The following is a 15,196-nucleotide window of genomic DNA, read 5'->3' as shown; positions in this document are numbered from 1 at the left end:
TCAGAAAAGGAAAACAGATGCTTGATACATGGAATTGAAAATGGAGGAAGTCACTTCGTTCTTTGATTACAGATTTTAATTTTAGGTTTTTGTTTCTCCAACACAGAGATTCTAGTCAAGTCAGATCGCCATATCCCATCAGAAGGACTTACATGGCGCTCAGTCCTGTGGTGCATTTATTAACCATCACTCCTACCAAAGTGGCACAGGCAGGGAGAGGCCGCATCCCCCATTCGAAAAGCCCAACCAGCCTCAGATCCCAGAGGAAGTGTGCGCAGAACAAGGAGCTGACCTGGATTTCCTAAGTCATGGGCTAGCAGCTTAGCCACTGGGTCACCATCCCTGTAAAGCCTGACTAGATGAATTATGCCTTGGTTTTTTTTCCCCCTTATTGTGTAGAAGGTGGGCTGAGGACATGAGGTTGGACTGCTCAGCTATTCTTCCAGGAAAAAAAAAAAAAAGAAAAAAAACAACCAACCAAAAAACAGGAGATATTGACAAGAGTTTACCTGTTAGATATTTTACTTTAGCTCGTGCTCTTTCATCTGCATCAAAATACCACACCGTTATTGCGTACCTAGGGAAAATGATAAAAAAAAAAAAAAATTAAAATCCTGAACTGTAAGGAAAAACATTACAGTGAAGCACTTAATGAAAAAAGTCAATGAGACCATACTTCTGCAGTTCAGCAGAAGAAAACCTTCATGAAGAGAAAGCAAGCACTACGCACTGTCTGAATAGCTACTGAAAGGGTGACGCTGACACTGTAAGTACTTTTTCCCCCAGTGAGTTGTTATTACAGTTGTTGCCCAGAAACTGGGCAATCACTCTGCCCCATGACCTCATCTTCAGCTTCACTTGGTCAAGTCCACTGCTGAGTCACACTGCAAGAAATGATTCTTGGACACTTGCCATAAGGGAAAATTAACTGCCCCTTCTTACACAGCTCCTCTGGTTTTCCACTGCCCACAGAGGATTTAAGTATGAAGTGCCAGCTATTGAGAAAAGACATTAAGGAGCTTTAGTGTACGGCATTTCACCCTCTGCACAGAAGGGGGAAGGGAGAGTGCTGCAGCGTTGGGAAAGGCTCTAAATAAGAGGACTGCAGACTGCAGTTTCAAATTACTTCTTGCAGAGGTGCTTGCATTATCTCAGTGCCCTAGTTAATGTTCAGTGCTATGTGTGCAACAGGAAGTTTGGACCAACAACTCCAATGATTTATCTATTAACACAATCTGTCAGTGTTTACTCAAGATGTCGGGCAGTGAATGCATGCACATTTAGCATTATCATCTCCCCTAAACAATAACAAAAGGGGTTTCAAGTTCCATCTGTGACTCAAACTGGGAAGAACCCTTAAAATACTCCAAAGAAAAAGAAGAGATTCACGTACTGATGGTTATTACTGATCTCCAGCCCTCCCCCTATTCCCAAAGTAATCCAACAGTAGAGTTGAAGGGAGAGGGAACTTGACCATTTGCTACCACCTACTTCCTTCCCAGGGCAAGCAGGTATAAAACTGCAGCACCCTGTCAATCTTTAAAAAGCACAGTACTGTGCTAGTGACAATGGGGAAAAAAAACACAATATAAAGCCATTACTGAGTAACACAGACAATACTCCTAGGTTACAGGAGGGTCTGTTTATGCAGGGCCAGGTACGGGCCTCTCCAGCTCTACTGAGTACACGCTCAGCAATTTCTGGTGCTTCAAGTACCACGGCCTACCTACCCTGGCTAAGAGCATGTTCTCTCCAAAATACGTGATAAAACACGGGTACAAACTCAGCAGCACAGCAGAATTCTAATCAACCATCCAGAAGAGAAAAAACAAAATTTTTTGCCATAGTACAACCAGAACTCGACATCCAGAGACCTAGGATCAGGTCATAATTCATGATTTCATTTGTTTCTCATTGGGATTCCCTCACCATTGCATCATGCAATGTATCTGAGCCCATTAGACCTACCTTGTAGCAAATGCTGGCTGTACTTCATGAGGGTTGCGGCGATCAGACCAGAAGAATAGCAGTCTATCAAATTTGGGTTCAATGTCAGCAAATTGGGCTTTACCTTCTGGAAATATCCGAAGGATGCCTCCGCTTACCTACAAATTAAGTGTTTAAAACCAATGCATTAAGTATATAGCAAGACATTATTTTCAAAGTATCACATATCACATTTAAAAATATTTCACATGTACAGAGCTGAAATTAAAGCCTTTATCACACCCAGTTAACTATATCCTTTTGCCAAATCTACCTAAATCACTGAAATGCTTGGATAATCCTTATTAACAAGTCAGTCACCACATCTATAGAGAGTTTTAAACCACCAATAGTGAATTCTTACTTAGACCACTCAAACTGTGCCATAAATACTTATCTATTCCAAACCTCTTATCCACAATAATATAAAGATATGTGCTGATCTGAATGACACTGACACTTTGAAAATAAATGCCTCATCTACAGAACATCTCACTAACTGCAGAATCAGAGGCAAAAGGACATCCAAGTCAACGCAATGTAGGAATACATCTAGGCAGACAGAAGAAAGAATGTGTACAAAGCCCTGCAGCAAAGACACATTAGCAAGTATACGTAAAATTGTATAGAAAGAAGTTGCATACCTTGGCATCCCAGTCTTTATTAAGATAATATATACACGTAACACATCTTCCATCTCCATTTGGGTTATCAACATGGCGAACATATCCTGTTCCATTGCCTGGGTAACAAGCCACCATGGCCTACAGTCAAGGAAGCAAAAATAATGATTAATCTTTTTCCGCTGGGGGAAAAGCACACATTTTATCTGTATTATCTGTACATAAGCAACACATAAATTGAACTAGAAATAGCAGTACATTTTTTTATTTTACGTCTAAGCTTTCTTTCTAGGTAAGAATAGCACACAAACTGATATATATGACAAAGGCATGAAACACATTGTGAGGAACACTGTTAACATATTGCAAGTGGGGCCGCTCTCATGTTGTGGCTAACAGTCAGACTTGGCTCCCTTGACTATGATACAGGAGAAGGAAGATGTCTCATGCATAATTAATGCTTCTCATGAGATGGAGACTGGTTTTCCAGACTCAAGTTCACGGACAGCTATCCTTTACATCTTGGTTGTGGTTTTTTTCTCGCCCTCATTTCTAGTGCAAAGTGTTTCTCTGCAAAAAAAGTGGTGTAAAACTTTATTTTAGGATGCTTTATAAGACAGCACAATTAGCCCATCTTTCTCAATTACTCCAAGTGCATTTTTTTGGTCATGTTTTCCACAGTACATTGGAGGCCTTTGAATCCCTGTTGAAAGGATACAACAAAAACATCTTTTTGATTCAAGAAGTGAGAAATTTAAAAGATGCACCGGAAGTGAAATCTAATAACCCAAGGACATTACACCATTTCCAGTACAGTAGTACTTCTACCTATGCAAATTCCTATGCCGCATTGTCCAAGAGGATGGAAAGACAACTGCAAAGTGATTTTATATACTTCATATACTCAATACTTCATTAGAATCCAGACACTCGCATGTGCACAGGAAACAAACCGGACATGCTGCTCACTGATGGTCTGATCAGCTCGATCAGGACTCAGATTGCAAGCACAGCCCATTTGTGGAACAGCATGTCTGCCCATCTTCAGACTTTTCTTGGAAAAGATAATAATTCCAGGCTTTTGAAAGAGATCAGAACAAAGTTTCCCTGGCCAAGGAATTTCACATTTACCCTGCCATCACGGTACTCAGACATCTGCAGAGACAATATAACTTCCACGAAAAGCCATAACAAGAATTTCAGGGAAATGCAAGAAAGCAAAAATCTGATACGCTATTAACCTCACCGAATATTTGGTTTTGGGGTGAGGGGGGGGGAGAAATTGAACTCAATGATACCAGTGCAGATTTAGCCTGGTTGTTACAATATGAAGTTAGATCCACACAGATTTGCAACCTTCATCCATAACACTCTTCTGTAAACTATCAAAAATAGTTTTCCAATTAAAATGCTAACTGTGGAAATGGAAACCAAAGTTATCTCAAGTCAAGAGTATCAGTGCATTTTTTTCTTTTATATTCCAAATTTAACTTTTTTTCTTTTCTTAATGGTAACAAGTAAAGCTTTCTAGTTTGCATTAGTTCCAAGAAATTGCTCTGAGTAGGCTCAAACAGTAAAATATTTGTACACAGCTTGTAAACAGAATGGATATTGCTATAGCAGCAAACATTTTAAACTTTCATTTACAGATATACTGTAATAAGAGAAAAAGCAATGCTTTGGTAGACGTTTCTAGGACCTAAGAGAACATGACGTTTGCCAAACTCTGTTCACGTGAAAGAGAACTAAACACACTGATACAGCATTGCAGTATAAGTACTCTGAAGTACAACATTTAAATATACTTGTAATTTTAAGGTTAGGCATTTCAGCTTCTCAGTTCCTTTACTGTAACCACGGTGTAGTCATCATTACAGCTCTCATGTTATGTAAACACTCTATATATATATATCAAATAATGTGACCTCCTATTTGACAAAGCCATTACTTATCAGTTTTGCCGCAGGAAGATAAACCCACAAAATCAAAACAGTGAGTTTAAGATACCAAATAATGTAATAAGGGTTCTGCAATTTCCTCTCTTAGCGAGAAAAAAAGGAACAAAACAAAGAGAAGCTGGGCTGGAAAAGGAAGGTATTTGGTTTCCACTGAAGCAAACCCTCTTGAAGAAAGGTCCACGGACCAGCGTCCCTGCTGAGCTCTTGTGGAACACACACAGTGCTGGACACAGATCCTGAGTTTTGCTGAGCCAAGTCTATACAGCAATCCTAACAAGACAAGAACTTGCAGTTTTGCTGAGGTACTGAGAAAAGCAAAGGCTGACATTTGTCATTCGTCTACACCCATGAGAAGCAGCTGCTCCAACTCATCCAGAATGAAGAAAAGATGGAGGTCAAATAGCCGCAGCAGTTTCAATTCTCTCTGAAATCACGAGGAGTCAGACTCAGATATGGAAATGTCTCCAGGCATGTAAATGACCTATCTGTCAGTGACTTGAAACACCCCAGAGTTAGAAGTTTAGAAAGCAGATTCCAAGTCTTTCTAGCAAACACCCTATTAATTAATTTATTTTTTTTCCAACCTTGAAGTTGCTGAGGAAAGAGCAAACCAGCAGTTGGAAAGTCTGGGGGCAACATCAGCTGCTGTCAGCATAACACAGAGATCAGCCATATTTCTTGTTAGAAGTGTTTTGTACCTTCTGAGTCTGTCACTGACACTGTAAGAAAACAACAACAAATGCACTTGTTTTTGGCTTTGGAACCTCAAACTTCTGCTATCATTAACTGCAAGAGAGAGTTTTGCAGCGATAAGTTATCTAATATGCATTTGTTATAACAGTAACAATGACTCAGTCTTTAGCAGCGAATTGGAAAGCAAACAAACTGGCCCATCAGCCAGTGCAGCACAATGTATGTTCCCCAGTTAGCGTGACAATTCCCTTTCTCCAACTGAACTGTGATAAGGAAAGTAACCAACTTTTTACAGGACATGTGAAGTGTAATGCCTTGTGAAACAATGCAGAGAGAGCTGGCATCAAACTGGCACATACTGCAAAATTACTCACATTTCTCTTCTGTGGGAAAGGACGGAAAAGCTACCATGCAAATAATGAAATCATGTACTTTTCTGTTATTCTCCCATATACATAAACATGCAAATATGTATGTCAGGAAAAGGGAAATTTGGAGTTTGTGACTTTTTTTGAATTTTTAAATGGCAGCCAAAAAAAGAACAGGCATTTGAGATCAGAATGTCCAAAATTCCTTAAAATTCTTATGCTCAAAACAATAAGGGTGTCAGCTCTTCAAAACAAAGCTATCTGTCCTATTGGTTCTCCCATAAAAGTTACCAGGCAATTTGACTCAAGACACTGCTTCCATTTTCATAATAGACAAGGTCTCCTCTTTCGTGCTCCTCAGACTCTACAGCTTTTAAGTGTTCGGTCATTGTAAATACATTCATACTCGTGCAGAACTGAAGTCACCAATGCATTGCTCTGCACAACACTTTCAGCGTTAGCCTTTAATCCAGCAGCACTCCGCCTGAGCACTCATGCCTAGCACATGAGAGCTGTCCTAAGATACCCTCTAGAATTTATGAGTAATTGAAAAAGCATGAAAGCACCCTCGCTGCTCTGCAATCAGCACAACTTGTGTCTGTCAAACAAAATTAATCACACACTTAAGCAGCTGTTGATCGCTCATTCACACGCATTCTGCTTCCAAGGGTTCAACTCTGAAAAACGAACTGTAGGTTATCATCCTAAACAAGCAACATTAAGTTGTTAACAGAAGAACTGAAAACATTTTTTTTTTCCCCTATGCATTGCCATCTTTAACGCGCCAAAGGTAACAAAGGCAACAGAAGGAGTAATTCATTGTCCATGCAGTTTTGCTCACTCTGTAAAGAGGCACAGATAAGACATTTGACTGGCACACACAGCACTGCAGTGCAGCAGAATGTGTGAGTTCCAAGGGAAGCATCCCAAGCCTTGTTCACCAAGTACAACAGCCTAACCCCTAGATAAAGAAAAGAGCTGCAGGTAAACACACTGAAGCTTCTTCCTCTCCTCTCCTATTCCTCTTACAGCTGGGTATCAGTAAGCCTACCATTCCTTAAAAGAAGCAAGCACTAACAATAAATTCATAGGAAAGGGAGAAAAATACTACTTACACAGTAAAATAAAATTCCTCCAGGAAAATTAAAAAACAAAATCAAAACAAAACAATAAAATGGAGAGAGGACATGTGTTATGCCACATTAATGTATTAATATAAAATAACTTTATTGTTTAACTCAGGTTAAAGAAAACTGCATCAGTCAAGGAGATGTCACTTTTGCTGTTTGCTGAAGGAACTACAAATCCCAGTGAGCAAAACAAGATGTCTAAATGCAAGACTGATGACTTCCTAACAAAATTTATCAGATGCTCTCACAAAGACTTGAATAGAAATCCTCAGTGCGGGTCATCAGACATATTCAAAGAAAAAAACACTCACTGGAATGAAGAACCAAACTAAAGAATAAAACTTCTGACTTGTTCCTTCGTGGTCTATCTAATGCAACTCTAGTTCAAGTATTTGTTCATCCCTGCCAAACAACAGTTCTGAGGAAACATACCACAGTTTCAACATACATCAACCATGATTTTTTGTAAGGTGTACAAAATGACAATTGAACTGAAAGGAAAAAAAAAATCCTGCATTGGTACATTTTGGCATGAGCATAATCAAGATTATTGACTTTAGCACGCTACTTGGATTCATATGCTTTCTACTGCAGATTCCTCACAACCAGAGACAGAAACTTTCAGCAAAGGCTATCAACTGGAAAGAACTATTAGCTCTACCCAAAACAGAGGAAGTTCAAAGTGACAAAATAAACTCTTTGGGACACAGCTAATCCAAGGATTTCAGCACCGATGTTCATCCTCCAAGTCAGTCTTTATGCTGGTCTACTCCATGATCCAGCAAATAAGGACAGAGAGCCAGGTGTTCACAGTAGTCAGAAATGCATAATTGGAAAAGCTGGAGAGAAATATCAGCATCTGCATCTTTCAATCACTGTCAGCTGGAGAACCTATGTGCTTAAAAACTTAAAAGTGGTGGCTCACATGTCCTTGAGTGAGACTGGGGATCTCTAAATTTCAGTTAGAAACTAACAAAAACAAGAGATCCACCCACTGCTGCAGCTCTGAAGCTCTCCCCCTTAATAGTAAGTTACCACCACAGACATTTAATTTGCTTATTAGCAAAGCAGAACAACTTTCATTATCTGTAGCATTTTTCTCTGCAGATACGCTAAAACCACCTAATTGCAGTTAAAGGAAAGAAAAAAATACAAAAATCCTACTTAAGGCAGCAACTATCTGGATCGCATTCTGGCAAGCACACAGCAAGCAGCTCTTCTAGGAAAAACCAACTGAAGGCAAGGACGAGAAGTGCAGGTCAGCCCAGGCCACGGGGGGGGCTGTGAAGACAGCAGCAGGGGTTTTTATCAGGAGTTTGGCAAAGCTGCCTGCTCTTGAGCTGGCATGCTGAAGGCAAACTGAACAAAGTTGAAAAACAAACTCAGATAGGTAGGGAGGGAGGGAAAACAGAGCTGAAATAACTTCTTGCACTATAAATAGGAGCAGCACGCAGTTATGTAGGTGGTTTATGTTTTCTATGAACTTCCAGGCAGTTGAGAAAGTAATGGCAGGCCTGACCTAATTCACCCTTCCCCACACCTTTCAGTACAAAGGCCACTGCAGGGTTTCCAGTCACTTTGGTAGAACTGTACCTTGTAAACAGGCAAAAAAAAAAAAAAAAAAAAAAAAAATCAAGTAATATGCCATCATGTTTGGCACAACTGATAAACACTCTTACCACTTACCTCTAACTTCCTAATAATATTCAAAAGATATCATATGAGAAATCACATGATTTCTCAGTTCAGAGAAAGCTGTGCCCAGTCAGCAGTCTGGCTGCTCAGCAGCAGCCTGCTCAGTTTCTCCCCGAGTTAACTCACTCCTTCACCCGTTACAGCTGCCTTCAGATTTAAGGGACAACTACCTACTTTAAAGACCCACTGCAGCCCCTCTAATAAATTGAGGCATATCAGAAAGCAGAAACGCTCATGCAGTTTCACTGGCTGTGTTCAGCCCACCCACACCTACTTTGAATTTATGCCAAATTCTCTGCACGTAGCAGAGTTGTTGCTTGGTAAACATGCCAGGCATTTCTAGCTGCATGGGAGTCAGCACCTCCTCTCCAATGTTCATTTCAAACTGCAAGCAACAGCAAGATCACATGAAGCTGGTTGCCAAACACCATCTCTTTCCTTCACACGCATTCATAGGCTTTTAAGAAGTTTTCATGAACTCTTAAAATTGATAAAATTTGGATGCAAACTTGGATAACTCATCGGTTTTTCCCAATGGCATACATAGAAATGCCATTGCTCAAGTTTGATGTTCAGAACATAAACATGGGATGTGCTCATACTTTAACAGACAAACCCAACAGATGTAAAAAAATGACACATAGGAAGGAGAAGCTCTCATAAAACAATCAAACAGGAGCCATTGACCTCAGGGAGATCTTGAAGATGCTTGGATGGTTGGACTGAGAGAATCTTAGCAGAGCTCTGAGGAATCCGGGAGATACACCTCCAAAGGTAAACCAACAAGTGACCAAACCCAATGTCATAGACACAAACAGCAGGAAGACCTAAAACGTGCTTCCTCTCTCCCAGAAAAGAACTCTAACATTAGTTTTACAGCCTCCAACTAGTCTACTACTTAACTGAGATAACACCACTTAAATATTAACAAAGCTCTCACTGCTTTCGTACATTTGAGCTTGTTACCAGTCTCAAATGTCCAAACGCAAAGAGATCACCAAGCCAGTTTGCAAACTCCAGGGGAAAAACTGCAGGTGGTATCTTCCTTAACACACTGGCATTTTCCAGGCTGCTAGCCAAGACACCTCTTTCCTCAAAGTTATGTTAGCTTAACCAAAAGGTTTTGTTTTAAAACTAAATCTGTGAAATCAGTGCAAATACCCTTGCAGTCCTCCAATCTGATTAAGATCTGGCTTCCCTTAGCTTAATCTAATTCCTTATTAGCAAAATAAAAGTGGTTTCAATTAATAAAGTCTACAAAGAGTTGCGCACTGACTTGAACAGGATTATTTTTTTTAAAGTAAGGTTTATCTAACACATCTCTGAATATAAACGTCTTCAAGCTTACAGTACTCTACTACAATACTTAAAAAAAAAAAAAGGAGTACATTTGAGCTGCTATTTACTGATGTGCTTCAAACCATTAATAGCTTCCGTGATGTTCAACATACATAGTTGGAGTTTTAATACCACAGTCTGCTATAAACCTAAAACTCACCAACCCATAACAAACAAACAAAAACTAATCAAGGCTTCCTAAAGAAGGTAGATGAAAATTACTGTTACCGAGGACAGACAGTTATCTTTCAGTAGCACAGGCACAAATACAAAACTCCTCTCTGCAGCTGAGAAAGGTGTTTAAAGCCTAAATCTGTCCACAATATGATTAAATAATTGACCAGAACACTTTCAAACAACTGCTGAAAAGTGTAAAATACATTTGAAGAATTGGCTGGCCTTCACACATAACTCCCCTTTCTGTCCAAGAGAAGCAGACTAGTGACTCAGTGTTTTGGCACTGCGTAAAAATGACAGAGAAATAAGTCAATCAGCACAAATTTTAAGAGTCTGTTTTTAATTTAACACCATGACTGCTTTGAAATGAATAACACCATCAAAAAATAGTCTCAAACTGCTTTTTTCCAAGAAGAGGCAGAACGTTCTGCTCTCGCATGACTCCAGTCAACTTACTCATCACTAACCATTCAGAAAAAGTACAGGGAAGCAGCATCTTTAGCTAATAATAGCACAACACTGAAACAAACTATGATAGTAAATTAAAATAATAAGAGGTTAAGTGTCATTTGGATACACTACTTAAAATATCTTCTGACAGTGTTTTGTGCAGACCAAACTCTCAGAAACTAACTAACCGCATGACACTGACAGACATACTGATGATTCTGTCTTACTTGAAACAATTATTCTGTTTCCACTTTAGGGAGAATTGGGAAAATAAAATTCAGCTTGCAGGAAATATTTCCTAATATAAAGATTCGAATGCTGTGTGACTGCACGACAAGACAATAATAGGACTGTATCTTCAGCAGTTAGCCAAATAGAAGCTAATTGTATGATGTAAGCATCTTGAATTTTCAGCGCCTACAGAAAGCACTCAAGATCTCAGCACACATAAAATTTTATCTGTAGGATTTATTGCCACAAACTCTACATCAACTAAAAATGATTTAAAAATAATGTTCATGATTCTTGCAAGGGGTTATGGAGTATTCAGCAATGCTGACAGTATTCCCAACCTGACAAATTCTTTAGTATACCAAAGCACTCACTCCTAATTTAAAAGAATTAGCTGAGTTCTTGAAGTATTCATAAAAATGAGTAACTACACAGTGAATGTTAGCATGCAAAGTGCTGCTTTAATTCATAGTAACCTTCTGCAGAAGTTCTACTGTGGTCTAAAGCCAAATAACAGCAAACAGTCTGTAATATGCTTTCAAATCATCTACAGTTTATAGGTAAGAAATGCTGACTGTCCATATAGCTTTTTATGGGCTTCCATATGTACACTGTCTCTATTCAAGCTCTTCTATACAACCCCATCACCGCAATATAACATAGCCTCTCTCAGAACTGGTATAAACAATATTTGGGGTTTTTGGTTTTAACCAGATGACTCTGCATACAGAGTTCAAACATAAACTGGCACCTGTGCTCAGCTCACAACACAGCTGGTAGAAAGTCTTGAGAAACAGCTATGGCCACACAGAATTATAGGCTGCTCACAAATGCCGGGAATCCGTCCTATGATGTTGACATCAAGACATTAAATTCAGCTTAGATAAGCGTTCAGTGGCAGTAAACCCAACCCTGAATACCTCCAAGATGACTTCCACTTGAGAAATCTAAACAAAAGGTAGAAACACACTGGCCACAGACACTGGGACAGACAACTTGTTTTTCACTGCCAGTTTCAAGTGTGAAGTAAAATGCCACAGAGCCAGCCTGGGCACACAGGACCACCACCATCAGCCCCCATACACTTTTGCTGCTCCTGCTCGCTGCCCCACTTTCAGGCCCACACAAGCGCATGCTGCGACAGGAAAATCTACGCAGGCACAATGAACTCCCTGACGAGACTGGCTCAGGAATGTGATTTATTTACTTTACGAGTACGTGGCCATATGCACAAGAGAAAGATCTGAATGTACCAAGCACCGAGTCCAGGCCGCCAGAAAAGCTTGAGGGAAATGCCTGTCCCAGCACAGTCAATACAGAACCCCACTGTCTCCTTCAACACCAATTTTACAGCACAATTCTACAATAAATTTAAGCTCGCAGCAACAATAGCATTTCTGGTTTAGGAACTGCTGTTCTTCATACTCTTTCCCAGTCTCCCTAAAAGTCACTTCCCCAACTGCTTTTGTCCCATGAGAGCAAAATGGCTGTTATGGTGGATAGCACACACCACCCTCATGCCCTGGGAGAAATACTACAACCTGGTGCGTTACCAACTATGCGCTGATTAAAAGGCACACATCTGGCTCACTCCAACTCGCTTACATACAGAATCACAGAACTACTAGGAAAATAGACAATCAAAGAAAGAAAAAAGAAAAGCTAACTACTTTCCTCCTTCCTACTGCTTCAATAAGGAAAATAATATTTTATATCCTCATCAAATTATTTACCCTTTCTAAAAGGCAGGTAGGTTCCTCTGAAGATCAGTGTTTCTCTGTAAATAATAATTAGACAAAAAAGTCAAGAATCTGCCAAGATTCCTGTCAACCATGTTGCTATAACTGTCACTCCACAAGTTCCACGGTCAGAAGCACAGTGCTAATCTCAAACTGCCTATTTCCCACTCTGATAATCAGAAGGTAGCTGAACTAAAACCCTGCAGAGCTGTTGGGCTTCTTTTATTTTTATTTATTTTTATTATTTGTTAAGAAAGTACCAAACAATCCTGTTACAGATAACTGTTACGTCTTTACAGCATCCTGTACTCGCTGAGGAAACATGGTAGGGATTAGGAATCACAGCCTAGATCTGGGGTATCCTGTCAACCCATCAGAAATCATATGTAAGATGTATTTATGCAATGCACATGCAAGAAACGCAGAACATAAGTTCTATTTTTCAAAGCCTATTCCCTACTTAAGGTTGTAACCATGAAAAGGAAAGAAATAAAAACTGTACTTAAGAAAGTATATTTGGAAACATCCTGAAATAATTCATGGATACAAATTCCCTGCTGTCCTATGCATCAGTGGAGGAAATCACTGATGTGAAGATGATATATAGTGGAGAAAAAAGACAAAAAAAAAAAAAAAAAAAAAAAAGGCAAGAATAGCAACACTACCACAAGTCAGTAGTACCAGAAGGCAAAAATAATGCTGAGTATCACAAGAGCTAAAGCGAAACAATTGCTTCTGCAAAATACCAGAATTCTCTACAAGAAATAAACTTCCTGCTCAGGTCAGCAGGCAACCACTACAGATTTCAGAGTTGAAAGCAATGAACCTTTCAGCAACAGACTGTATTTTACAATGAAACTTCTTACCATTACTGAAAGTAAGTACAGGCCTTTCTAAAACATGCATATATTATTTAACTCAATGGTGGTTAACAGCTTCTGAGTAAGAGACAACACTTCAGGAAATTTCCTGTGAACAGGCAGGTGATTTACTGTCTTCTATTACATGTAGTGGAGGGCTCCATATACTACAATAAGGATAACACAGCTTCTTACCTTCATTTGATCTGAGATCTGCAACTAAAGACAAGAAAAAGCCATTTTGAAAAGAGCATGATGGAGGGGAAAGAGTGGGAGGAGAACGAAGAGCAGGCAAGAACTCATGGAACGCAGCAGCAACTTGCCAAACATGCACTGCATGATAACGAAGAGGAGCAAGTTCCAAAGGATAGGTTTTAACTGTGCTTGCCCCATTACTAACCCCAAGACATCAATAATAACTGAGATACCCCAGAAAACCTCAGCTTTAATTTTCTGAACCCTCCAGCCTCTAAACCAAATACAAAACATCTCAGATATGAGAAGCCAATATTAGCACACAGGATTGTGACTGAAAATCAGAAGGAAAAAAAAGCCCCACTACACACAGCACACTACTGCCATGCTCATGTCTGCCCACTAGTTCAAAAGGCAGTTCAGATAATCTGTCTCCCAGATGTAACATTCACATGGAATGCATACTGTGGCATTGCAGAAAGCTAGCTAGAAAGAAAAATAATCAATTCAAATTGCAGGTGCTGTAACAGTAGGTAACTGCAGGGCTCCTAACAAAATTCTTCCACTAGTTTTAGCTGGAATTGACTGACTTACTGCTTTAAATCATTAATTAGCTTTTTGCTGGAGGGTGGGTACACACAGAACTGTTAAAGTGAACACTGAGCTTGTATTTAATTGTAAATTCTCCAAGGGAGGGCATTGTTTTTGTATGCTTTATTCATACAAGCAAAATGGAATTCAAGCTTATGGGCAGTAACACATAACAATGTTCGCTGGGTTCTGAAGAACTTTAAAAAGCTAAATTCTCAAGTAAGAAAACAGAGCTTACAATGCCACAGGCCAGGATGCTGACCCAAGCCAGCAACACCCAGGGCTGCAGCAGCATCCTCCCAATCCCCTGCTCTGAAGGGCAGCTCTGCTCTCAGGCAGACTGACTGGTCCCCCACCTGGAACACAAAAAAGCCCTAAAGCACAAGCAAAAAGCCTGGACTGTATTTAATTCCCAGGACCAACACAAGCAACACTATGCAGTTACACATGTTACTAGCTTCATCTTTGCATGGGTGCATCCTCAAAGAAGCAGGATGTATGCTTAGAAAGAAGAAAAGGCATAGTAAAAGCTGAAACTCTGCAACATTCTTGTTGCAATGGGATAAGATTAAGCCAAAAAAGCTAGTTGATCGTTTCTTCACCTGTGTTTCTTGTCCTTCGGGTTGAAGTCTTTCATAGTTTTTAAAACTAAATTTCTAGAATTAAATGGGTAAAAAAAACCCAGTTTCTCTCATTTATACCTACCGAGCTTATAATATATAACTCTGGCCTAGCCTTTGGCTCATGAGAAGTTACCACTCCCATTTTCTGTTTTCTCTGAGGAAAATGACAAAGTCAGGACTTCAGTCTAGGAACTCCTGTGTTGTTCTTGAGTCTATGCCAACATTAGGAGGCCTCAGGGAGCCACTGTATGTCATTTTCCCCAGGCTGCAATGGAGATTTAGTCAAGGCATTAATTTTGATGCAAAAATTAGAAAATTTTAAGTATAAAGCACTTTAAGTATGGCCCTTACTCTCAAGGCATTCTAAAGTACTGGAACAGATAAATGCAAATAGCAATAAAACCATGAGTTGAAGCAGCAATTTCACCACGGCAAACTAACTTCTGTTCAGTGAAAAACAACAGCTCCCAACAGGATCCCCACAGGGTCTGTACTTTCCACGTGACCAGGAAGAGGGAGGGAGTAGCAGGGCAGCAGCA

General features: G+C 39.7%; 1 protein-coding gene across 1 annotated transcript in view; it reads right to left on the bottom strand.

Annotated features, from left to right (window-relative positions):
- The window catches only part of EGLN1 (egl-9 family hypoxia inducible factor 1), a gene marked incomplete at its 5' end in the record, with an annotated part of 28,123 nt that overhangs the window by 2,195 nt on the left and 10,732 nt on the right, over positions 1–15,196 (bottom strand). Inside the window, 3 exons of the mRNA XM_079550597.1 lie at positions 510–577; positions 1,969–2,105; positions 2,631–2,750. Coding sequence (XP_079406723.1) covers positions 510–577; positions 1,969–2,105; positions 2,631–2,750 — 325 coding nt within the window. The remainder of the gene's footprint in view (positions 1–509; positions 578–1,968; positions 2,106–2,630; positions 2,751–15,196) is intronic.

The sequence above is a fragment of the Tetrao urogallus genome (assembly GCF_951394365.1).
Source record: "Tetrao urogallus genome assembly, chromosome: 2".
Classification (NCBI taxonomy): Eukaryota; Metazoa; Chordata; class Aves; order Galliformes; family Phasianidae; genus Tetrao; species Tetrao urogallus.
This window is presented reverse-complemented; position numbering and strand designations above follow the sequence as displayed.